General features: G+C 40.4%; 2 protein-coding genes across 9 annotated transcripts in view; both read left to right on the plus strand.

The window, feature by feature from the left end:
* Hsf5 (heat shock transcription factor 5) overlaps positions 1 to 7,081 on the plus strand; it is a 43,920-nt gene extending 36,839 nt beyond the window's left edge. Inside the window, exon 6 of the mRNA XM_039087374.2 lies at positions 4,800 to 7,081. Coding sequence (XP_038943302.1) covers positions 4,800 to 4,870 — 71 coding nt within the window. The 3' untranslated portion in view covers positions 4,871 to 7,081. The remainder of the gene's footprint in view (positions 1 to 4,799) is intronic.
* Positions 7,082 to 8,175: 1,094 nt separating this feature from the next.
* Rnf43 (ring finger protein 43) overlaps positions 8,176 to 24,220 on the plus strand; it is a 75,797-nt gene continuing 59,752 nt past the window's right edge. Inside the window, exons 1-2 of one of the 8 annotated variants that reach the window (XM_039086050.2) lie at positions 8,176 to 11,661; positions 12,096 to 13,298. In XM_039086050.2, the coding sequence (XP_038941978.1) occupies positions 13,047 to 13,298 (252 nt within the window). In that variant the 5' untranslated portion in view covers positions 8,176 to 11,661; positions 12,096 to 13,046. Of the gene's footprint in view, positions 13,299 to 24,220 lie in introns of all 8 variants that reach the window. The other 7 variants (XM_006247090.5, XM_006247091.5, XM_063269094.1 and 4 more) reach the window with 7 other exon arrangements.

Genomic DNA, 24,220 nt, shown 5'->3' on the forward strand with positions numbered 1-24,220 from the left:
AAAAAAGAGGTTGTCAACCTTGACAAAACCCTTATCCACTGAACTACCTTGCCAGCCCCACCCTTCTGCTCTCTGTGTCTGTGTCTGTTTTCTTTCTGGTTATGCATTATTTTTGTTTATTTTTATGAGTATTTAAAAATTGCATTTTAATTTATTTAGTGTGTGTGTGTGTGTGTGTGCACATATGTGGCAGTGGTTGAGGAGTGTCACGGTGCATATATGGAAGACAGAGGACACCTTGCAGGAGTTAGTTCCCTCCTTTTACCCCAGGGATCCCAGGAATTGAATTCAGGTTATCAGTCCTGATGTCAGATGCCTTTAATGGCTGAGCAGTGTCATAGGCCTTGTGCAGGCCAATAAGTGCTGTACCACTGAGTCATATCTCCAGCCCTGCATCTCTGTCTTTAGGAGCAACATTCAGTCATGAAGAGGTGAGGCTTGAATATTTGAGGAGCTATATCACTCTTTTGGATTCGTTTGATAATGCTTGGCACTGTGCTTAGGTACAGTAAGTATACAAAAGAAGCAGGCCCTTCAGTTAGCTCCTTTGGAAAGAAGAACATGTGTGTTCTGTGCTGGGGTGGAGCCCAGAGATTGGAGCCCTCCTACAACTATGAAAAAAGAAGAAAAGAAAAAAGTAGAAAGGGAAAGAAAACCAGGTGTACGCCTAGCTGTAATAGTAGACGTGGGACCAGAAGTACAATACTATTGGATATTAGTAAGCTTGAGGCCGGGGTTGGGGATTTAGCTCAGTGGTAGAGCGCTTGCCTAGCAAGCGCAAGGCCCTGGGGTCGGTCCCCAGCTCCGAAAAAAAGAAAAAAAAAGAAAAAAAAATAAGCTTGAGGCCATCCTGGGCTATATAACCCCTTGCCTCAAAAATAAAACAAGAGGCCTAGAGGGATGGTTCAGCAGTTAGGAGCATGGCTGCTTTTGCACAGGACCTAAGTTTGGTCTCAGCACCTGTGTCTGATAGCTCACAGCCAACTCTAACTCTAGCTCCAAGGGATCCACACCTTCTGAATTCCACAGACACCTGCACTCCTGTACACATGCCCTCACTAATTAAAACACTGTCTTTAAAACAAAAAAGGGGGGCATATTTCTTATTGAGGTGCTGCACATCTGTACAAACACATTTTATTTCTGTGTCACTGAGTACTGAGATGGGGTTAGGTTATTTCCAGTTATTTCCTGCTTTTCTTCTTTTGGGGTCAGGGGTCTGGAGTAATTTCAACTTAAGAGGAAAAGATGCCTTTTAAAGTTAAAAATAACAAATGAGGGTTGGGGATTTAGCTCAGTGGTAGAGCGCTTGCCTAGGAAGCGCAAGGCCCTGGGTTTGGTTCCCAGCTCCGAGAAAAAAAGAACAAAAAAAAAAAAAAAATAACAAATGAACCAGTTAACGCAAACAGTTCAGTGGCTTATAGTTATTCACAGTGATGTTCAACCTCCATTCCCATTCAGTTCCAAACCATTTCCATCACTCTCAGAGAAAACAGTGTTTATTAAGAAGGTTTATATTTGTTTGTTTGAGTTTTTGTTCTGTTTTGTTTTGTTTTTTAACATCTCTGCCTTTTTCTTGCTCTACTAATCTGTCGTTGGCATCTATGAATTTGCCTAATCAGAATAGTTTGTGTAAATGCAGTCACATAGCAAGGGTCCTTTTGTGTGTGGTTTGTCACATCTAGCATAATGCTTGTGAGATTTCACCTTTACACCCTGAGCTATCTCACCTCTGCCACTACTGTTCTTCTCTCTTTCTTCTCTTTCTTGTTCTTGTTTTTGTTTTACTCAAGTTTCTTTATGTAGCCTTGGCTATTCTAGAACTAGCTCTGTAGTCCAGACTGGCCTCAAACTCAAAAACTCAGAGATCCACATGCCTCTGCCTCCTGAGGGATTAGAGACCTGCACCAGTACCAGCCACACAGGGGGAGGGGTGTATTTGGGCTGTCTTCAAACTCACTATGTAGTTCAGGCAGGTCTCAAATTTAAGGCTGTTCTGCCTCAGCCTTCTGAGCAGCAGCCTCCAGGCAAGCATCTCTATGCCTGACAGCCTCTGACCTTTGCACAGCCCTGGCTACTCATGTCCAGAAAAGCACTCAGTAAATGTCAAGGCCCCCACTGGGGAAGGGGGGACTTGAAATGCAGGAAGACTCAGTTTAGATGTTAGATGAGCACATTTTTATTGTAGTATGCTCCACAGTTAAAGTATTAGTAATAAGTGTAGAAGTCATAAAATCCTACTTCTATGCAGTTACCATTAAGAATATTTCCTACAGTAAGTTACCAACTCTTAAACTAAACTATTTATGGTTAAAATATGAGAATTTAATGAGATCACTTTAAAAGACATTGTAGGGGTTGGGGATTTAGCTTAGTGGTAGAGCGCTTGCCTAGCAAGCGCAAGGCCCTGGGTTCGGTCCCCAGCTCCGAAAAGAAAGAAAAAAAAAAAAAAAGAAAAAAATTTAAAAGACATTGTAATCTCAAATTCTAAAACAGAATATATTTATGGTTCTTAATATCCCATTCAACAGGTTCATGCTGTCTCCTAGAACTTCTCAGTGTCCTTCTGTGGTAAAATTATTTTAAAATTTGGGGGCTGCAGAGATGGTTCAGTGGTTAAGAGCACTGGCTGCTCTTTAGAGAACCTGGGTTTAATCCGTAACACCTACATGCTGATTCATAATTCTGTATAACTCCAGTTTCAGAGGATCCAATACCCTCTTCAGAACTCTGTGGGCACCATGTGGTATACAGACATATATTCAAGCAAAACACCTATACAGATAAAATAAAAATAATTTTCAAAGTTTTAAAAAATATTTACAATTTTTGTTGCTACATGTAAGTAAGGCAGTTTCCTCATACTTCAAGCTTTGGCTTTTTTAAAAAATAAAAGACTTCACATTGATTAAGCATCAAAATTACTGTGTGTGTGTGTGTGTGTGTGTGTGTGTGTGTGTGTGTGTGTCCTGATCAGATGTATAATTTTGCAATTTTGGGAAACTGAATGTTAAATGTCAAAGTTCAGTTCATTCCTAAAAACTTCCCAAGCTGGTCATGCTAGTTTACATCCGTACTCTCAGAACTTGGGAGGCTAAGGTATACATATGAATTTCAGGTCAGCCCTGGCTACTATGTAAGGCCCTGTTTCAGAAAAGCAAGCAACCACACAAACGTAGGTACTGGTCTTGGATGACAGTCCACAGAGAGGGAGGCTGCTCTCAAACAGAAACCACATCGCCAAGCAAGGGAAGGCAGTGTTCTCCTCCCTTAAAGCCTGTCTGCCTGATTCCCTAATGCTTGTCTTAGATTAATATGCCAGGTTCATTTCTGAGGGAAGTCAGACACTCAAAATATAAAATCTCTTAAAGCACCAGGCTGGTCAACAGTCTGTGCCTTGTGCTACTATAGATGCTCTCTTAACTCCTTGATTGGGTTGATAAAAATGTTCACTCTTTTAGTAAAGTCATTGTTTAAATGCTTATATTAGAAGCTATGTATCAAATCTCATACACACACACACACACACACTCTCTCTCTCTCTCTCTTTCTTTCTCTCTCTCTCTTTTGTGTGTGGTGGTGGTGGTGTGTGTGTGTGTGTGTGTGTGTGTGTGTGTGTGTGTGTGTGTGTGTGTTGAGTCAGGATTGTGTACTCCTGGCTGGCTTAGAATACTCTATATAAATTAAGCTTGCCTTGTGTCAGTCTCTTGCCTCTGCCTCCCAGGTTCTAAGATTACAGCCTGTGACACCACCCCCAGCCATATCTCAAAATCTTATTTTAGTATTTCCCATTACCATATGCCTTGTTCTCATCTTGATGTGGAGCTGAGGTGTTTAGAAAATGATCATAATTGTTACTCCTACATCTTTTGGTCAGTTTTCAAAAATTCTGAAGCTTGGGTTGCACTCCATACCAATTAAATGAGAATGTCTGGAGGAGAGAGCCCCAGGCACTGGCTTTTTGAAGATTGCCAAATGATTCCAGTGTGTAACAAGGTGGAAACCACTGGCTTTTCTTACTAGCCATATAATAGCTTAGCCACTCTACCTCACCGTTATCTACTTACTTGCCAGGGTTAAGTAGATGACTTATAATGATGTATTTATCTACTTAGAAATGCTCATACGTTATATAAATGTACTGCAATTATCAGTGTAAAAAAGGCCCGAGCATGTACTGAGCTGACAATTTTAACTACTTTTCACTCTTGATAAACCACTTTGCCTCTTGATACCTATGAGGGTATGCCTTTCCTCTTACAGCTCATGGCAGTAGCAGGTGTGTGTGTGTGTGTGTGTGTGTGTGTGTGTGTGTGTGTGTGTGTGTGTGTACACATGCATAGTTTTGTTAGTATGAGTATATTTTATATTAATACCATTTTGCACATTTTCTTTTACAATTTTATTTGTTTGGTTTGAGGCAGGATCTCAATGTAGCCTCGGCTACATGAGCCTCTCAAAGTAGTTAAGGGTGGCTTTGAACTCCCAACCCTCCTATCTTCACTTCCCAAGTGCTGAGATTACAGGCATGTTCTATCACATCCGGTTATTCCCTTTAAATAGATAATAGAAGGTAGCACTTTAAACTTTGTTGATCTGCTTGGATTCATACCTAGCTCCTTAGGTGAGCTTTAAAGAGTGGGGAAAAAATGTCCTAAAATTGGGATTCTGGTGAAGAAACATAATTTATAATCACTTACACAGACTATTTATAGACAACTTTTTCTTGTTTGAAGACTTGTCTGTAGAAGTCTGTAGCCTGAGGGGCTGAGAGTGAGTAAACCCTCCTTTCTTTGTAGATCTTCATCTGCTGGTAGACGTGGCCTGCAAGCAAGAGCACTTTCCAAAGGAGGAGGAGTTGAAAGAGTGAGGAGGAGCTGGATGACAGCCGTGACATTGTGCACTGGCCACAGCTGGATGACAACTGTGACATTGTGCACTGGCCACAGCTGGAGGCAGACAGGCGCTGCACATGACACACTGTTGGGATTTTTTTCAGTTCTGTTAAGGAAAAAAAAGCATTTTTTTTGTTTTGTTAATTGAGATTTCGTTAAATTGAAAATTGGGAGTTCGGTATTTACTACAGCTGTACAGTTCAGATTGCTTACCTTGACAAACTGCTAAACATCTAGCGGCCTTTTTTTTTCTTTTTTCTTTTTTTCTTTTTTTATGCTGCCCAGATTCCTTTCAAATGAAAAGTCCTGGCCTTCAAGAAGCATCTAAAAACTGTGTTGATGGTACTGGAGCAGTGTGTGTGCTGAATTGTGATGCCATTTTGAACTGTAATGAGCACAGTGTCGCCTGTCTGAAGTCACAGTGTGATCCTTTAGGGAAGAGGGTATGATAAACCAAGACACGAGAGGTCACCAATAGCACAAGTCCAAGCGGGTCAGGGAGCCCAGGGAGGACGTGCCGGAAAACGCTCATTTACTAAGTGATTAACCAAGAACGTCTCTTGTTTCTGAACCCACGCCCTGTTTCAAGAGCAAGGCACCCGGACTTGGCCCGTCCATCATACTAACAGCCTCCGATTCTTTAATATTAATGGGAGTGTTTTCTCCATTTTCATGTCTTTCTTTAATTTGAATGATAATTATCATAAATAGTAAAGTTTTGTTAATATCACTTACATAAATGTCTTCTAAAGAAAATATTTAATTTGTTTAATTATATTTATAAATGCTGATAGATGTAAAAGTTTTAAAGCTTTGTATTTTTATTAACATTGCAGAATAGAAGGATTAAAGGATACATGTGTAATTTTATTTTTGAAGGGTAAATGTACAATATGTAAACAAAAACTTTGAGAGGTTTAACACAGTGTTTTCTTATTTTAGATTTTTACATTCAGCAAATATAAATTCTCATCTGTAGATGGTATTGTGTGCAAATTTGCAGGGAAATTACTTTGTGTCATTTACCAGAAGCTATGCTGAAATTTTAAAAAAAATCTATATTTGAAATTTAAATGGCTTATGCTTCTGAAAGACTTTTGGACAGTGGGGTAGACTGTCACCATTTTTTCTTATCCCTCTGTTGGACTGTGCGCTTGAGGAGTGGGATTATGGGACTCTTTTTAAGGAGAGGACAAACATTTTGGATGTCCAGTTTCTGTAATTGATCCATGTTCACCCAATGATAGCAAGAACTTTTTTAATTTAAAGGATTTTAAATTTACTAGAACTTTCTTGCTTGATCCCCCAAACCCTGTTTTCCTAATAAGCGTTGCAGAAATAAGAGGAAAGTCTATGAATTTAAAGCTAATGAAGCAAACAGCACTTCATAATGGCATTGCCACTATTCTAGCCGTTGTGGGCTCACAGCTCACTCCTTGCTTGGCACTGTGCCTTCCCAATGGTGTTAGACCTAGAAGTGTTCCAGAGATCTAGCTGCTCTGGAGAGTGAGCTCTGTATTAGTCCACAGTGACTCAGTTTAGTTCTGAAACTAGGTTTTGAAAAGTGACTCTCTGATCATCTAATTAGACAGGCTGTGTTCCTTCCTGGGCACAGGCACATGACCATCTTTACTAGTAAGGTTTGGAAGACGCAAAGCCTCTAGAGACGTCTACTTCTGTCCATGCCAAATGTCTTGGCAAAGTGTGTGAAAAGGAGACCGGCTTCTAATGAAGTACCTTTGCCTTTTCTCTGTCACATTGAAGGGCTGGTAAGCTGTGTAGGTGATATTCCCTCCCCTCAAAATGCCTTTCTTAGCCTTACGCATATCGAAAGAGGTAATATCTTTTGAGGAACATGTGTCAAGCAGGAACCTTGGCACAGACATGGTTTCAGTGGTTTTAAGGCTTGATCAATGAAATGCCTTGATCAGCTTTCCAAACATTTTTTATATATGAGCACACCAGATAAAGGAGCTGGATCTCCTGCTCTCCTCACATGCCTGGGACCCATCTCCTAAAGCCATCATCAGTGACTTGTGCAGAAAGCAAGCAGTCGAGCGAATGTGCACGTGAACTAGCCAGCAGGGCCTGACACTCACTAAGTTCCCGTCTAGCACCTCCGTATCAGCACCGTAAGCACTGATCAGTTTCAGTCAGTCAACAATAAAATGAATGTTCCAACTAGACTCTTGTCTTGGTTGTTTTACTGTTTTATTGGTAGCTAATAGAAAATGTTGTTGTTAGGAGCATTAATGCTGGATAAAATTTAAAAACTCAATGCATTCTGTTTTTCAAAGAATCTGATCGATCTCTCTCTCTCTCTTTCTCCCTGCAGTGCTGGAGATGAACTCAGAGCCTGGCCCGCATGCTAGGGAAACACTGTACTTTGTCTCCTTCTTGTTGAGACAAGGTCTTGCTATATAGACCAGGCTAGCCTTAAACTTGCAGTGATCCTCCTACCTCTGTATCTGGAGTTCTGCATTTCAGGTGTGTGGCACCACACATGGTTTGGTTTCTTTCTTCTTCTTTTTCTTGGTGTTTTTATTTTTTTAAACATTGCCCTGTAGCTAGAGATGTAGCTCCATGGGTAGTGTGTATGAAGCGAGCACCACATAAACCAGATGCTCTCCTAACAGAGGTGCTCAGGAGGACTCTTCAGTAACTTCAGTCAGTCAGACAGGAGGGTGGGTTGCTAAGGATGCTCTGTCTGACATGACGTGTAGGACTCGGCTGGCGCTGAGGATGCATCTGAGACCTAGAGCACTAGCCCCACGTGTACAGACCCTGCACTTAAACCTCAGCACCACAAAAGAAGTCAGCAAGACAGGCACTGCCACACAATACCATCTGATAACATTCTCAGGAAAGGGCTATGGCATATCAGACCTAATTTGAATAATAATTTACCTTGCTTGTCATTTTGTCAATATAAGTGAACTATTATTATCAATGTACTAAAGTACAGAGTTGTTTGGATTGACCCCAAATTCATGATAAATTTATTGCATCATTCCTAGATTTCAGAATTTCTTCAAGAAAGAGCAACCAGGGGTTGGGGATTTAGCTCAGTAGTAGAGCGCCTGCCTAGGAAGCGCAAGGCCCTGGGTTCGGTCCTCAGCTCCGAGAAAAACAAAAAAAACAAAAAAAAAAAAAAAAAAAAAAAGGAAAGTGCAACCAAGTTTATAAATTTATATATATATATATTTTTTTTCTTTTTTTCGGAGCTGGGGACCGAACCCAGGGCCTTGCGGTTGCTAGGCAAGTGCTCTACCACTGAGCTAAATCCCCAACCCCATATTTTTATTTTTAAACTAAATATGTATATTAACTATTACTTAGTTACTCTGTGAATTTCAAGAAGGAAAAGGTACAGCCTAGAAGTTATTTTGTTGTTTCTCTTTACCCTGAAGATATTTAACTTGTACTAATGTTCTATAATAACATGTAGTTTTCATTATTTTGATGTGTAGTTACATAATGTGCAAAAATAAAAAGATAAACAATAGGTTTTTTTAGAATTATCTCTCGCAGAATTGGCTCTTATCCTTTGGGGCAGGAGCTGCAAATGGTCTATGTAGTCACAAGAGAGGAAATGGTGCTAAATGAATGGTTTATTTCAGGAGCTGTACAAGTGGCTTAGCAGTTAAGCGTATGGACTACCCTGGCAGAGGACCTGAGTTCGGTTCCTAGAAACCACACTGGGAGGCTTACCATTGTCTGTTATTCCCGCTTCAGGGAAAGCTGACACACTCTAGCCTCCTAGGACACGTGGACAAACATGTAGAGACATACACATAAGTTTAAAACTGTATCTTTCTAAAGAAATGCATTTACTTTTTAAGTTTAGTTGGACCAAAGGCACTGGTGAGTGTGAACATGAAATATTTTGTTAAAAGCAAAACATTTGGGCTTGTGAGATAGCTCAGCAGGTAAAGTGCTCACCATGCCATCTCCATAACCTCTGAATTGGACACCAGAACTCATGTAAAGGTGGAGGGAGAGAACCAACTCCACAAAGTTGTCCTTTGACCTTCACAACATCTGTACCCCCACATGCATATCTCTCTCTCTCTCTCTCTCTCTCTCTCTCTCTCTCTCTCTCTCTCTCTCTCTCACACACACACACACACACACACACACACACACAATTATACACTTAAAATTTAAATTTACTTCAGAGCTAGAAATGATGGACTATGCTTGTAATCTCAGCACCTAAGCAGGAGTTTCAGGAGTTACTGGCTAACCTGGGCTAAAAACAAGACTTCCCCACTTTTGAAGAAAAAAAAAAAACACTTAGAATTTCTCTTTCCCAAGTTATTAACTATAAAATTCTGAGACCATCTTAAACCTATATAGAAAAATATCAGTGGGTAACAATGCTTTCAGAGACATTATATTATGTAATCCTTACAGCAAGCCTACTATTGCAATTTTCCACATGGCTTTTGTTTGACAGGGGGTCCTGCTATATGTCTGACTGACCTGGAACTTACTCTACAGGCCAAGCTGGCCTCTGATTAACAACAGTCCCCCTCATTCAGTTTTGTGACTACTAATATTATAGTTGTGAGCCGCTTTGCATGGCTAATTATCCACATGCCCAGTTATTTACACGTGCCCAAACAGGTTCATCTGTATATGAAATTCAAACACAGAACTTTATCATCATTATTTAAAATTGTGTGTTTCAATAGAGTTGACTTGTTCACATTGTTGTTCCTGAATAGAATTTTGAAGAATTCTACTAGTTCAACAATGGAATGCCTGACCATGGGACTGGAGAGATGGCTCAGAGGTTAAGAGCACTGACTGCTCTTCCAGAGTTTGATTCTCAGCAGTTAGTCACATGGTGGCTCACAAACATCTGTAGCTCCAGCTCCACAGGATCTTACACCCTCTCTGGCCTCTCACACACATGGTATATAAACATACACGCAGACAAAACGTCCACACATGACAAATAAAAATTAAAGAAGAAATGTCAAATATAATCTCATAAATTTAAATATTACAGCATTTGAATATCCCATGTGAAGATTATTATAAAGAGTTATATTGGGTGAATGTAGTAATTCGCTAAATTTAGTCTTCTTTTTACCTGTACTGTTTTTATTAGACATATTTAACTTTTAAGAAAAGATTTATTAGGGGTTGGGGATTTAGCTCAGTGGTAGAGCGCTTGCCTAGCAAGCACAAGGCCCTGGGTTCGGTCCCCAGCTCCGGAAAAAAAAAAAAGATTTATTTTATGTGTCTGTGTGTATTGTCTGCAGTGCCTGTGGAGGCCAGACAAGGGGGTTGTATTCACTGGAACTGGTTTGTAGATGGTTAGATGATGGTGAGCCACCATGTAGAGCTGGGAACTAGACCTCAACCCTCTGGAAGAGCAGGCAGCAAGTGCTTTTAACCACTGAAGCCATTGCTCCATCTCCAAGCATAGGTTTAACTCTTGGCTTCTATATGACAAACAGTCTTACACTGAAAGAATAGGTTTGACCCAAAGAATAAGAGGGAAATGACAGATTCCAGACTTCTACCATAAACCTGATTTGAGAGATCCATACAGATGCAGTTTAGGCAAAACTACTGAACTTAAATTAGTAAGAACTGAAGGAAAGCTATGCAGAAAATGAACAGAGTCTTTCCACAGTGGCAGACATAAGCAACAAGTACTCAGTATATGGTCTCTTAAAAGTGCCATTTGTAAGGGGTTGGGGATTTAGCTCAGTGGTAGAGCGCTTGCCTAGGAAGCGCAAGGCTCTGGGTTCGGTCCCCAGCTCCGAAAAAAAAAGAACCAAAAAAAAAAAAAAAAAGTGCCATTTGTAAACACTAAAACATGGAAAGAATAGAGACCTATTTGAACTTGTAAGACCTTGCACCGTCCTTTTGTCTTCTGGATGCCTTTGTTTTCTGTTTCTTTCCTCATACCACTGTCAGAGCGCTATAGCTTACAGAATTGACTTAGACACATTTGAGTGGCCCTGATTTATCTGCTGCTGTGAGGAACACTAAGGACTGATTGAGCTGCGTGCAGTTGGGCTGTGGCTCACTAGAGGGAGGAAAAGAGCAAGAGAGCAGAGAGAGCCCGGGAGACGACTTGGTTAAGTTTCCGAGTGCGTGCACCGAGAGGAGGAGGGGCCGGCTTGCGCGTAGCGGCTCCACCTTCACTTTGTCAGCAGGTAGAGAGCGTGATTGCAGTCCCAGGGGAAGAAGTCAGAGCTGGTACACCAATTACAAACCACAGGTTTCCTGCTGTAGGGAGCTGATCCAGAATTGTCTTTCTTGAAAGGAAGCACTTCAATCCTGCCTCCTCCTGAACTTCCAGGTCCATCCACGATACAGAGATAACCACTTTCTCCCTCTGGGATTTTCCGTGATTTTTGTAGTGAATTGTTCTATTTACTACTTCGTTTCTTATCTTGTTCAAGAGCCGATCATTTAATATTCTGTACGGAGGCGGGGGAAAGACTTTTGTTAGATTTTAGAGATGATTTTGGATCTTCTTTAAGCATTTCCAGAATTCTTGAGGACAGTAGCTCTCGTCCTGGAATACGTTTCTGCCTTTGACCTGCGTGGATTACTTTTTCGGGCTTCAGAGTTTCTCGGCACCTGTAGTGCGGGCACTTGGTCTGACTGCAGAGGAGAAGGTGGAAGCATGGGCCGCACTGGGTTAAGCTGCTCAGACCTTGTTTAAAGCAGGATTTATAAAAGCATAAGTGAATTTGTTTCACCCCCGTGGACTCCAGTGGGCCCGACAGCGCAACAGGTTTGCAGATTTCTTTTGAAATTCTTTTTTTGTTTTCTCCCTCCCTCTGTCTCAGCAAAGGCAAGGAATCTATAGAACGGGTTTGCATTCAGTCAGTTGGCTTTTCAATACTTAGTCTGAAGACTTTATAGGATTTTTAAGCCACCTCAGAACGCAGCATACTTTGTGGGTGAAGTGTATTTATAATTAAGGGTGCACATTTTAAAATCTGATGTTTATAAATAGAGTCCAAAGTTTCCTAGGCACATAGAAATAGCCCAGATCTCTACTCAGCCTGACTTTTTTTCAGGGTGCTCCATTTAGAGCCTCTCTACTCCCCCTATCTTTTCTTCTCTGCCCCCTTAAGGAATTTGAAAACGTGTTAGGAATAGTCCTTTGTTTTTCTTCTGAATCCAGAAGATTACAGAGTGTAAAGTCTGGATGTGTTTCCACAGCATTCTGAGGAAAGTCAAAGTGCTGATATTTTCAGGCTGGAGAATAAACTCTGGGATCCCTAAACCAGAAAGGAACGTGGAAACAGAAATATGAATTTTAACTGGGAAAATAATTGCAAAGCTAAACTTTTCAAGTATCTCAATATGGAAGTTGGAAGAGATTTTGATACTCAGATTAATTCTGTCATATGTCAAAGACGTATGAATTTGTGCCTAATTTTACAGGTGCTTTTGGTGGAACACAAAAATAATATAATATATTGAAGTTCTTTAAAAATATATACATTCAGTAGGCCTAGAACTCTAGGCTATGCTGAAACACAATTTAGCGCGGACATTTTAATGAATACATGCTGTAGCATCTTTAGACATCCCTCCAGGTGGGGCCTGATTAATTTCCACTCTTCCCCTATTAAAAAGAAAACCTTCTCATGGACTTTAGCCATTTACAGTGACATTTTTTTCTGACTTAAAAAGGACAGCATGTGTTCGTGCTCTGGGCTGAAGTCCCTCACTCACCTCTGATGCCGTTTAGCTGTTTACTGACCTTGTTTTGTTCATCGGCCTTGGGTTTAGTGCCTCAGAAATCTGATACATATGGAAGACCAACAGCAAGTGATGTGATATAATACCAATCCATGTTTGTATCTAAAGCACATTTGGAAATTCCAAAGAGACAAGGTGGCGTTTCTGTATTCACAGTGACAATGGGAGAAAATGACATACCTGCCCCAGAGGTGGGCTGAAAAGACCATCTCCTCCTCCCAGCCAGGAATGCCACCTGTACTTGGGAATCTATTTTAGAAAAAGGAAGGACATAGGATCTGACTGGGCTCTCTGAAACGGAGGAATAGCATCTCTCCCCTTCATTTTCTGCACCGAGGACCTGCCTTCGGGATGAGCTAGTGGAAGCAGTATGCATGGCCGGAGAACGTTGATGCAGCTGGTAGCATGAGTGGTGGCCACCAGCTGCAGCTGGCTGTCCTCTGGCCCTGGCTGCTGATGGCGACGCTGCATGCAGGCTTTGGACACACAGGACTGGTGCTGGCAGCAGCGGTGGAGTCGGAAAGATCAGCAGAACAGAAAGCTATCATCAGAGTGATCCCCCTGAAAATGGACCCCACAGGAAAACTGAACCTCACCTTGGAAGGTGTGTTTGCTGGTGTTGCAGAAGTGAGTCCAGCAGAAGGGAAGCTAATGCAGGCAAGTGTGACGCTGTTCTATTGTACCTTCCATCTGTCTGAGGGCTGCCTTTTTCCTTTAGTTTGACAAAGGGAAAACCCATACAAGGCTTCCATTGCTTAGCCTGCTGCTTATTCACTCTCTGTGAAGACATTGCTTTATTGGTAGCTTAAGGCATATTCTTATTTTACATTTGAAGAAATATATAAATTCTGTATTTTAGATGATAATTTGCTTATTTTAACTTACTTTGCATTATTTCTTGGGTTACACAAAATAAAACTTTACAACATATTTGGAGCACTATTTTGATAGATGAAAATACAAGTATTCATTTAATTGACTTGAGGAACATGGCTTGCATCCTGTTAAATTGTAAATGTTAATTTTAATGATCAAGGTACTCTGAAATACTAGACTGCCCCCAAAGCATATTTAATTACAGTGTCACTTTTAAAATTCGGTCAAGCTCGATTGCTATGGCTGGCTTCCCACCACGTGTGGCACTCTGTTGCTAATCCCCAAATGGAGAGGACTAGGTCACAAAATGGACCCAGCGGCGTCTGCACTCGGCCCTGCTCCTTCTGGTCCAGTTTTTAAATGTACAGTTCAAAACTTTAAAAGTCTGTTTGACTTTTTCTTTTTCTTTTTAATCTGCATAGTTTTTCCTGACACAATTTCTTAGGCTTCAGGCTATAGTTTATTCGAAGTCTACCTTTTCTTTATGTGTTGAATTTATTAATTTACCGAGGCCATAGTCTTCCTTAGACAATTGCTCACTACTCTGATGAAGACAGAACTGGTGATCTGTGTATTTTTAAATAGGCAATCTGCCATCTGACTTCATTAAAAGATGTCGCTCACTTACTACAGTTTATTTTGTAAAATGACACTTCTTGCTGTAGTTATTGGAGGTAGGTTTAAGTATGATCAGCCTTAGCAGCCAAAATCAGATTTTTATTTTGTAATATGTATGGAGTATGAATTTTAGTTTATGGTTATGTGAATTAAGACTTTGATATTTACAGAAAGAAGGTAAGAACTTGAAATAAATTAATTATTCCTCAAAAATAAATATTTTAATTAGGCATCGTGCCCCATGCCTTTAATCCCAGCATCCACGAGGCAGAGGTAGATGGATCTCTTTGAGCCTAAGGTCAACCTGGCCTACGCAACAAGTTCCAGAACAGCCAGGGAGACATAAAGAGACCCTAGTGGTTCTGCATTGCACTTCTTTGAGGGGATTTTAAAACTGGGATAAATGAAGAGAATAAAAAATTGAAGTAGAAGGTTCTGCTGGTTGGAAAGACAGACTACAGAGTTGCCGTGGGATTTGATGTACAAGAGACATTTACTGTCTAAGATGGCTCCAGGATGGAATTAGGACTGAAAAGCTGGGGTAGTGACTCAGGAGGGTTGGGGGGGCATCCCTGACAGCCCGAAGCCTGAGGTGCCGCCTTGTGACTTTTAGCACAGAGTGTTCTCAGTAAGCCATCTGTGCAGTCTTGAAGTCACACTAAGCCTTGTGCCTCACTGGGACCCCATGAAAGCCTGTTCAGTGACTCAGAGATCTGCTCCATAGTGCAGTGTCTTCTTTCAGTTCACACTGACTGGCTTCTCTTACGGTAAAACTCTCCCCTAAAACGTCTGTATTTTCCGGAAGGGAGGGATCTGTCAATCCATTTTTAATCTACAGCAGTAAACTAAATTTTCATAATCACTCCTGAAGACAAACTTTTTAAATAAGCCTTGTAAATTAAATATCTTTATTCATTATTTGATTAACTCTTTCAAAGACCTCTGGTGTTTGGGATACTTGGTTTGTGTGTCTTGAATCCACACTGTTTGCTCCTTATCAGATTACATTGAACTCAATTTACTCCTGAGACCAGCTAGCCAAGCCTTCCATTTGAAATTCTGCTTCTGTCTCCACATCTGCAGTTTAGCTCTCTTGGTAGACTACTGTATCCCAATACCACAAATAAATAATTCCTTGTATCCTGTCTATAAATTATTCTTATTAAGATTAGTTGTCTCTAAAGATTCAGTTGGGTCTTGAAAAACTGAAGTACTATGCTTAATAGAAAAGTTTGTATAAAACAATGGTTATAAAAAGATAACCTTGTCACTTTGAACATTAGACACTCCTTTACATTTTCCCAAATTAATTCAGGATGCATGTACTTTCATGAAAACTAAATTAATTAGATTTCATATGTATCACACACTTAACTTTCCTTAAAGAAGGGGGCCGTCAATTTTCCTTATAAAGGGGGGGGTGTCATCCTGAGACAATGTAACCATCCCATGACAATGTAGCCATCGTGTGACAATGTGAACCCCCTTTTGTTTAATAATAAAATAGAGCATGTAACTGCCTTTAAAATAATTTTCTTAAAAAAAAAAAAAATAGGGGCTGGGGATTTAGCTCAGTGGTAGAGCGCTTACCTAGGAAGCGCAAGGCCCTGGGTTCGGTCCCCAGCTCCGAAAAAAAGAACCAAAAAAAAAATAAATAAATAAAATAAAAAAAAATAATTTTCTTTTGCTCAACTTTTTCTGATGGTTATAATTCTCATACACAAGCATTGGAAAGCCAGGCAGTGATGAACTTTTGTCTAGATTCTTATTCCTACTTTCTATGTTTAGATTTCTACTTGTTAGCAGTAATATCTGGGCTTTTTCTTTGCTCTCTCTGTCTCTGTCTCTGTCTCTGTCTCTGTCTGTCTCTGTCTCTGTCTCTGTCTCTCTGTGTGTGTGTGTGTGTGTGTGTGTGTGAGAGAGAGAGAGAGAGAGAGAGAGAGAGAGAGAGAGAGAGAGAGAGAGTACACATGTGTGTGCCTCGTGCTGGAAGAAATTGAAGAGGATTTGTCTTTGCTTCTATGGCCTTCTACTTCTCAAGTCTTTTCTTCTCCTCAGAATTTCCCATCTTAGCCCTGCACAATTATATTTCTGCTTTGCCCCTAAGGTTTTCTGAGTTACTGTATCTTCCTAATCTTCCTGTGTTTGCCTTCCTCTTTGACGTGTCCAACTCTCAGGTTCCCCCTCCATTTGCCAGGCCTTTCTTTCTTCCTTGTCTCTAGTTCCTTCTGCTTCCCCCGCCCCTTTTGTCTTCCACTCTGTCACTTAGGAAAACTTACCACTGCTATTCTGATCCGTTGGTTGTTTTTTTGTTTGTTTGTTTGTTTGTTTTTTAAGTAGCCATCAAAGAAAACAGACAACCCAAAAAAGACAGAACAAAGAGACTCTTGAGACCTCCTAATACTTGGTGGTGACTTAGGAAGTGTATTCTTACAAGGTGGTGATTACAACGTAAATATATTTTTTATTTGACCATATCCTTGATTTCCTGGTTCCACCATTGCTGCTGAGAAACATCCTAGAACTGAGCACTGTCTGACGTCCCGTTTTCTGTCTTGCTTATATTGGTTAGTGTTTGTCTCCGTTGTTATTACTCAGTGGTATTATCGTGCTGCATCTGTACGTGAGTGTAGTTAGTTTTTCTTTTAAGTATGTAGAAGGACTCCAAGTTTTCTCTAAGCAAAAGAACAGGAGGATGTTAGTGTAGTACAAGAGAGGTCACCAGCTCCTTGGCTATCACATTCTTCCTGCTCAGCTGGTTGTCCTGGATTTTCTTAGACTCCAGGATAAAGTTATGATCAAGATTAGAATGCATTCACTGCCCAGAGGCGGCAGACCTGCAGTGGGAGCGGGGCTAGTCTCACATTTGACCAGTAGCAAACCCTTCACCAGTGCCTCCATTTACCTCCATTCCACCAACCTGTCAGCATGCACTTTGCTCTTTCTGAATTTTCACTTTATTTGTATTGAGCACTTGAAAGCACTTTTTTTTTTTCAGAGCTGGGGACCGAACCCAGGGCCTTGCGCTCGCTAGGCAAGCGCTGTACCACTGAGCTAAATCCCCAACTCCTTGAAAGCACTTCTAAATTGAAGGTTTTGACCAATGTCAGACAACCTTCTGTTGCAAGCTATAGACCTAAAGAACTAACTCCAAGTGGCTATCCGACGGCAACAAAATAGCTTTTACCTTAGTGGGTGTCTGTGATGTTGAGGGATTTAAATACCATAGCTACCAAACAGATACTGCACATTTTACATGTATTACCTCATTGAATTACCATGTTAACTTTATGAGAGACAATGTCAGGGTTGGGGATTTAGCTCAGTGGTAGAGCACTTGCCTAGTAAGCGCAAGGCCCTGGGTTCGATCCTCAGCTCCGGGAAAAAAAAAAAGAGAGAGAGACAATGATATATATATATATATATGTATATATATATATATATATATATATATATTTCTCATATTTTACAGAAAAGGAAACGGAGGACTTAATGTCTCTAAGGTAATAAGTAACTAATATTAGTGAGTCTTAGTGAGTCTTGGAGTATCTAGAGCTTGAACCATAGAGCTGTGCTTCTCCAGCTCTGAACTCCGTATATGCCAAGGTGAACACCAGAGTGCCATTCTCCGAGGCTGATCCTCAATATACAATATTCTACCCCTCTAATAATGTCTGAATTTCTATTTTTCTCATTTTGACTTTTGTTGCAGAAATGAGTAAATCTGAATGTTTATCCAGGATCTCTGTTAAAGTTTTAAAATGTGATGACTACTAACACAGGAACTCAAAGAATACATTTTGAAATAGCATGCATTTAATTGACATTGCTTAAGTGAGTTCCTCGGATGCACATGTCAGAGTAGATATGATTTTTTCTTTTTTTTTTTTTTTTTTTTTTTTTTTTTTTTCGGAGCTGGGGACCGAACCCAGGGCCTTGCGGTTGCTAGGCAAGCGCTCTACCACTGAGCTAAATCCCCAACCCCTGATTTTTTGCTTTGCTGCCAGCCTTTAAGAGAACTATTCAAGGAACAGTCAACCCTCAGTTATTTATGCTAATGAAGGTACAGAAAATACAATTAATAACGAGCTTTGGAATGTATTCAGAAATATACCATCAGAGACAAAGCCTGCTCAGGCCGTCTAGATCTGTTATTTTGTTATGAACCTGGTATCTGGAGGGAAGAAGAAGTTACAGAATATTTTTCAAAACTTTTTATTTGTGTATATGGATGTCTTGCCTGCATATGTGTGTATACCTCTTATACACCTAGACTAGAAGAGGCTAGAAAAGGCATTGGATCCCTTGGAACTGGGATTATAGACAGTTGTGAACTGCCATGTGGGTGCTGGGAATTGAACCCAGAACCTCTGGAAGAGCAGCCAGTGTTCTTAACCACTGAGCTATCTCTTCAAGCCCAAGCTGCAGGATATTTTTAATGGTGCTTTTCAGGTCAAAAGGGAATCTCATGCTGAATGTGGTGGTTCAGGCCTATAGTTTCAGAACTCAGGAGACTAAAGTCAGTAGAATTATGAATTAAAAGCTAACCTGGACTCCATAATGGAGTCAAAGCCAGCCCAGGCTATTCAGTGAGACTCTGTCTCAAACAAAGAAACAAAACTAAATAAAATCAACAAAAACAAGGAGATGTGTACTTTGTAATTATCTATAAAGCAGATGTGTGTGTTCTGTATTTTGTGTGGAAGTGAAAAAGTTTAAGTTCAGATTCATAGATATTTTTCACTATTAAGAATGAATAAATGAGTTGTGTTTCAACTATTGCTCCATCATCTCTGCAGTGTCCTTCATCAGATTCTGTGGGCAGGAACTTGTCTAGTTTTATACTGAAGTGTGCGGAGATCGTTTTCTTTAACTATTAGTATACTTTTCATACAAGATTAAAAATATTTATAGAGAACAAGGTGGTGGTAGTTCAGGTCTTTAATCCCAGCACTCAGGAGTCAGAGGCAGGCAAAGCTCTGATTTCAGGGCCAGCCTGGTCTTTAGAGCGAGTTCCAGGACAGCCAGGGCTTTACTGAGAAACCTTGTCTCAATACACACACACACACACACACACACACACACACACACACACAAACACACATACACACACATACACACACATATACACACATATACACACATACACATACATGCACACATAAATATATATAAATACACACATACACACATAATACATACCACATACATACATATATACATGAATTCATTTATTTTTAAAGAAGTTTTTTACATTTCCCTTGAAAAGAGTGTTCTGGTCCTTTGTGGGTTTTGTCTTTCTTCCCTTCAGTTGGTAAATACAATAGAGGGAAACATTATAAATGAACACTGTATTATAATTACAGGATTGGCATCCAGGAATAGTGATAAGGTATTGTGGAGAAGAATGTGAGAATGGTATTCATTTAATTTACATAGCAATCTTCTCCCAAGAAACTAGAGTTGATTCCCAAATTCTTGCCAGCCAGCTAAGAAGAGGTAACATTTCACAGAAAATATACTGAGGGCAAGGAGCCAAGAACAGAGTTGCACAGAGGCAGGACCGCTGTGCTTTATAGAACATAGAAATCTAGAGGCTGGAGAGGAGGCTCAAAGGTTAGGAGCACTTTCTGAGGACCCTGGTTCATTTCCTAGCACCCATACCACTGCTCACAGCTGTGTGCAACACCCATTTCAGGTCAGACATCTTCTGGCCCCTGCAGGCACCAAGTATATATGTGAAGCACAGACATACATGCTGGGAAAACAGACATATACATAAAGTGGTCACTTAAAAACTTTAAAAAAAAATAAAAGTGGGGCTGGAGAGATGGCTCAGTGGTTAAGAGCACTAACTGCTCTTCCAAAGGCTCTGAGTTCAAATCCGAGAAACCACATGATGGCTCACAGCCATCTGTAATGAGATCTGATGCCCTCTTCTGGTGTATCTGAAAGACAGTTACAGTGTACTTATAAAATAATTAATAAATTTTTTTTAAAAAATATTTTCATGGGCTGGAGAGATGGCTCAGCGGTTAAGAGCACTGACTGCTCTTCCAGAGGTCCTGAGTTCAAATCCCAGCAACCACATGGTGGCTCACAACCATCTGTAATGGGATCCGATGCCCTCTTTTGGTGTGTGTGAAGACAGCTACAGTGTACTTATATAAATAAAATAAATAAATCTTTTTTAAAAAAAAGTATTTTTATTTGATTGTTTGTTTGAGATAGGGTAGCCCTGTGTAGACCAGGCCAGTCTGAATTTACTATGTAGACCAGACTGGCCATGAACTCACGGAAATCTGCTAGCCTCTGCCTCTCTTGGGTATTGTGATTAAAGGTGTGAGAAATCTATTTTTCAAGATATGTGAGGATGCAGGCCTCCGTGGGTCAGTCACATGATTTGAAGAGCTAAAGTATTGTTAATGTCTGAGATAGTTCCTACATGGATACATGTCACTCAATGTGATAAATTAGCAAAAAAAAAAAAAAAAAAAAAAAAAAAAAACCTGTTGATGAAAGGGCCTTTGAGCTAATCCTCTCTTCTGTTCTTACTGTTCGTTTGAGAATTGTTGGAGGAAAAGCCTAGGTCTGTGCAGTGACCTGTATGAACCTTAGTGACCTGACCCTGCTCCCTTCCTTTCCTCTGTTCTCACCAACCCTTCAGTTAGACCGTGTGTATTCCTATCTTGGGGGAAGCTTCTCATTAGGCCCTCAGGCATAATCACTTCTGCCCCAGACACTCTCATCCCTTAGTCCCCCAGATGCCATCCCTGAGTGTCAAACAAGCCTTGATAAGGCTCTTCTCTGCTGTCATTCATAAGCCTCCTTGTTCTCTCCATGGCCCACATTCCCTACCATGGTTTATTTTTCTTTTTCTTATCATTGTCTCTAATGACACTTTATTTTTCTAGTTGCCTATCTCCTCTTAGTAAACTATGATTGCTATGAAAACAGATTTTTTTCATAAAAATCTGTTTAAAGCAGAAATCTCTAGAAATAGTGCCTTACTGTATTAGGTAGAGCTTTGGCAATCAGTGTTTGTTAGTGAACGTAAGTAACTGCAAGCTGAGAGATAACTGTTGGACAAGACAGGTCTACTTATCGTATTTTAATTATTTTGACTTATTAATGACCAACTATTTCTTTAATTCTAAATCAAGCATAGCTAGCTCTCATGAGTATATTTGATGTGTTCCTTTATTCAACATTTTACTGTATTTGTTTCTTAATTAATTGATCAACTCTAGATGGATCCCAACCATGCTAGCTAAGCAAGCACTCTTTCACGGGTCTACATTTCTGTCCCAGCTCTGCACTTCCTTGTCTGTGTCCTTGTTGGCTTCTTTGGTTACGAGTGGTTTTGTTTTTGAGTCAGTGTCTCCCTCTATAGCTGTGGTGAGCCTGGCGTTTCCTATGTATGACAGGCTGGCCTTGAACTTGCTGCTATCATCCCACCTCTACTTCCCAAGTACTAGGATTACCAAACCCAGATCCTGACTCAGCATTTATTTCATAGATAGTTCAACCTTTCCCTCTTAGGAAATTCTGATTTACAGAACATTAACAAATATCTCCATCCATCCAAAGGACCTTACCTTCTTAGTTCTTAAATGCATGATTCCTAAAACTGGTTTTGAAATACCCTAAAGCAGCGCTTTTTTCCGTGTGTGTGTGTGTGTGTGTGTGTGTGTGTGTGTGTGTGTGTCTGTGTCTGTGTCTGTGTCTGTGTGTCTGTCTGTCTGTCTCTGTGTATTGCTAGAGATTGAAGCCAAGGCCTTGTGGGTGGTAAACAAGTGTTCTTCTGAGCTATATACTCTCCTCCAGACTTGGTATTTTCAAATACAAAACTTAATAGCTTTTTTATTTTTAAATAACAGATAAGCGACTGAACATTAAGTAGCTAATGTAAGCATTATAGTTCAAGGGAAAATTTGTGCCATGATTTTTAGTATCTCAGAATTTGTGTTTAATTTGCAAATTTAAGAACACCAAAATGATTTAAAATTGTAAGCCTAAAGGCAATATTATTTCTCAAGATGGCAGGTTAGATCATGTAAAAATTCTGATCCCTGAATTAAAACACTGGTAGTTCTCCAATTGTTTACTTTTATGTGTACACTGCTCGTGTAATAGGAGAAATGACTATAATACAAGTACAAGTTTAAGTTGAATTATCAGACACTTGTCAACTTAATGCCACTGTGGATCCAATAGGGCCTCGCACATACTAGGCAGTTATCTAGGAAGTCTGCTGTTGATGCGTGTAACCACATGGCAGCTGAGAAACACTGTGGTCACTGCTGTCTGAACACTTTGGCTGAAACTAGAGGCCTTGTGCTTTATGTCTACTGCTTTTGCTGTTTCCTAAAACGTGCATGCAGATGTTCATTCTTTGTTGTTGTTTTCCAAAATCGTTTTCTGTAGTCTGGTCCGTTAACCACTCTAAAAAACTTTTGGACGGTCCGGGTCTATGTGCTCTTCTTTATATGTCCCACAGTCTTTCTCTCATGCTCTCATGGCCACTTCTTTACCCTTGTGAAGAGCTTGATAGCTCTGTTGGAGTCAAGGTCTACTACCATAGCATTTTCAGTTGCTACACTAAATGGTTTGGGTGTGGGAGGGGCAAGCATCAGGAATCCTACCTGGTAAATCATCAAAGTTCGAGGTGAAATAAAGTACCTACTCCAGGTTGGGGATTTAGCTCAGTGGTAGAGCGCTTACCTAGGAAGCACAAGGCCCTGGGTTCGGTCCCCAGCTCCGAAAAAAAAAAAAAAAAAAAGAACCAAAAAAAAAAAATTGTTAAAAAGTACCTACTCCATTCTTCTCATTTCATAGATGAAGAGTTGGATCCAGGAAAATTAATGTTTGTCAGCCAAAGAACTGGTACATTTTCCTACGATATTTTTAGTCAGGTTTATTCATTTTAAACAACATATATCTTTGCTGGAAATAAAAAACCAAATAGTCCATTAAGAAGCCAGTGTAGCTGGACATGGTGATATGTGTAATTCCAGATTTAGAAAACTTAGGCAGAAGAAAGCTGAGATCTCAGGGCCAGCCTAGGATACATAACAAGTTTGAAGCAAACCTGAGCCATATAATAAGACCCTCTGCCAACCCCACCCCTCAATTCTTTTTAAATAAACTGGTATGGAGGCTCATACCTGTGATCCCAGTACTGAAGGAGGCTGGGTCAGGTTAGCCAGGTAAACAGTGAGATCTTGTCTCAAACACAGCAGCAATACAACAAAACCCAAAAACAGGGCTGGAGAGATGAGATGGCTCAGCAATGAAGGGCACTCGCTCTCTTACACACCACCTAAGTTCAGTTTCTAGCACCCACATGGTGGCTGTAACTCCGGTTCCAAGGGAACTGTTATCCTCTTTTGACTTCTGAGGGGGCCAGGCGTGCATAGACATATATGCTGGCAAACACTTATACACATAAAAATAATATTTTAAAAAGCAATGATTGATATAGTGACAGGGCTACAGCTCAGTGGTACAGGACTTACTTGTCTTGTATACAAATGGCCCTAGTTTTGAGCCTAAGTACCACATGGGGAAAAATATTCTGTCTGTCATTTATCTATAGTAGACTCAGGAGACTGAGCAGAAGGATTATAAGTTTGAAACTTGCTTGGGCCACAGACTAAAACCCTGTCTCAAAAGAAAGAAACATTGAGATGTCTTTCATCTTTGATCCCTAGTCAGTTAGAAGGCATGCTTTAAAACAAATCAAGAAAAAAAAATACTCTGTCACAATTTAGCATTACTCTGTGTGGTTCATGTCGTTTTATTCTGCCATAAAAATCACTGTATGCTAAGTGGTCTGTAGCCTGGATCAGTCATCCTGAAAGCAAGATGCTCTTGGAAGTCTAGGGTGAGAAACCTCACCATAAGTAGAAGCTATCCTGACTTCCCTGGATGCTAACAATGTTCCCTTCCTGTGCTGTTACTAGAGGAAATCACAGCTCGACACCTTACCCTGGTTCAACTAAGGAGAAGCATCTTAAACAGCAGGAAGGACAGTGTGTGGCAAATGGCAGAGGGAAGTTACAGGTGTAAAAGCCTCAGAGCTC

The sequence above is a fragment of the Rattus norvegicus genome, chromosome 10 (assembly GCF_036323735.1).
Source record: "Rattus norvegicus strain BN/NHsdMcwi chromosome 10, GRCr8, whole genome shotgun sequence".
NCBI lineage: Eukaryota > Metazoa > Chordata > Mammalia > Rodentia > Muridae > Rattus > Rattus norvegicus.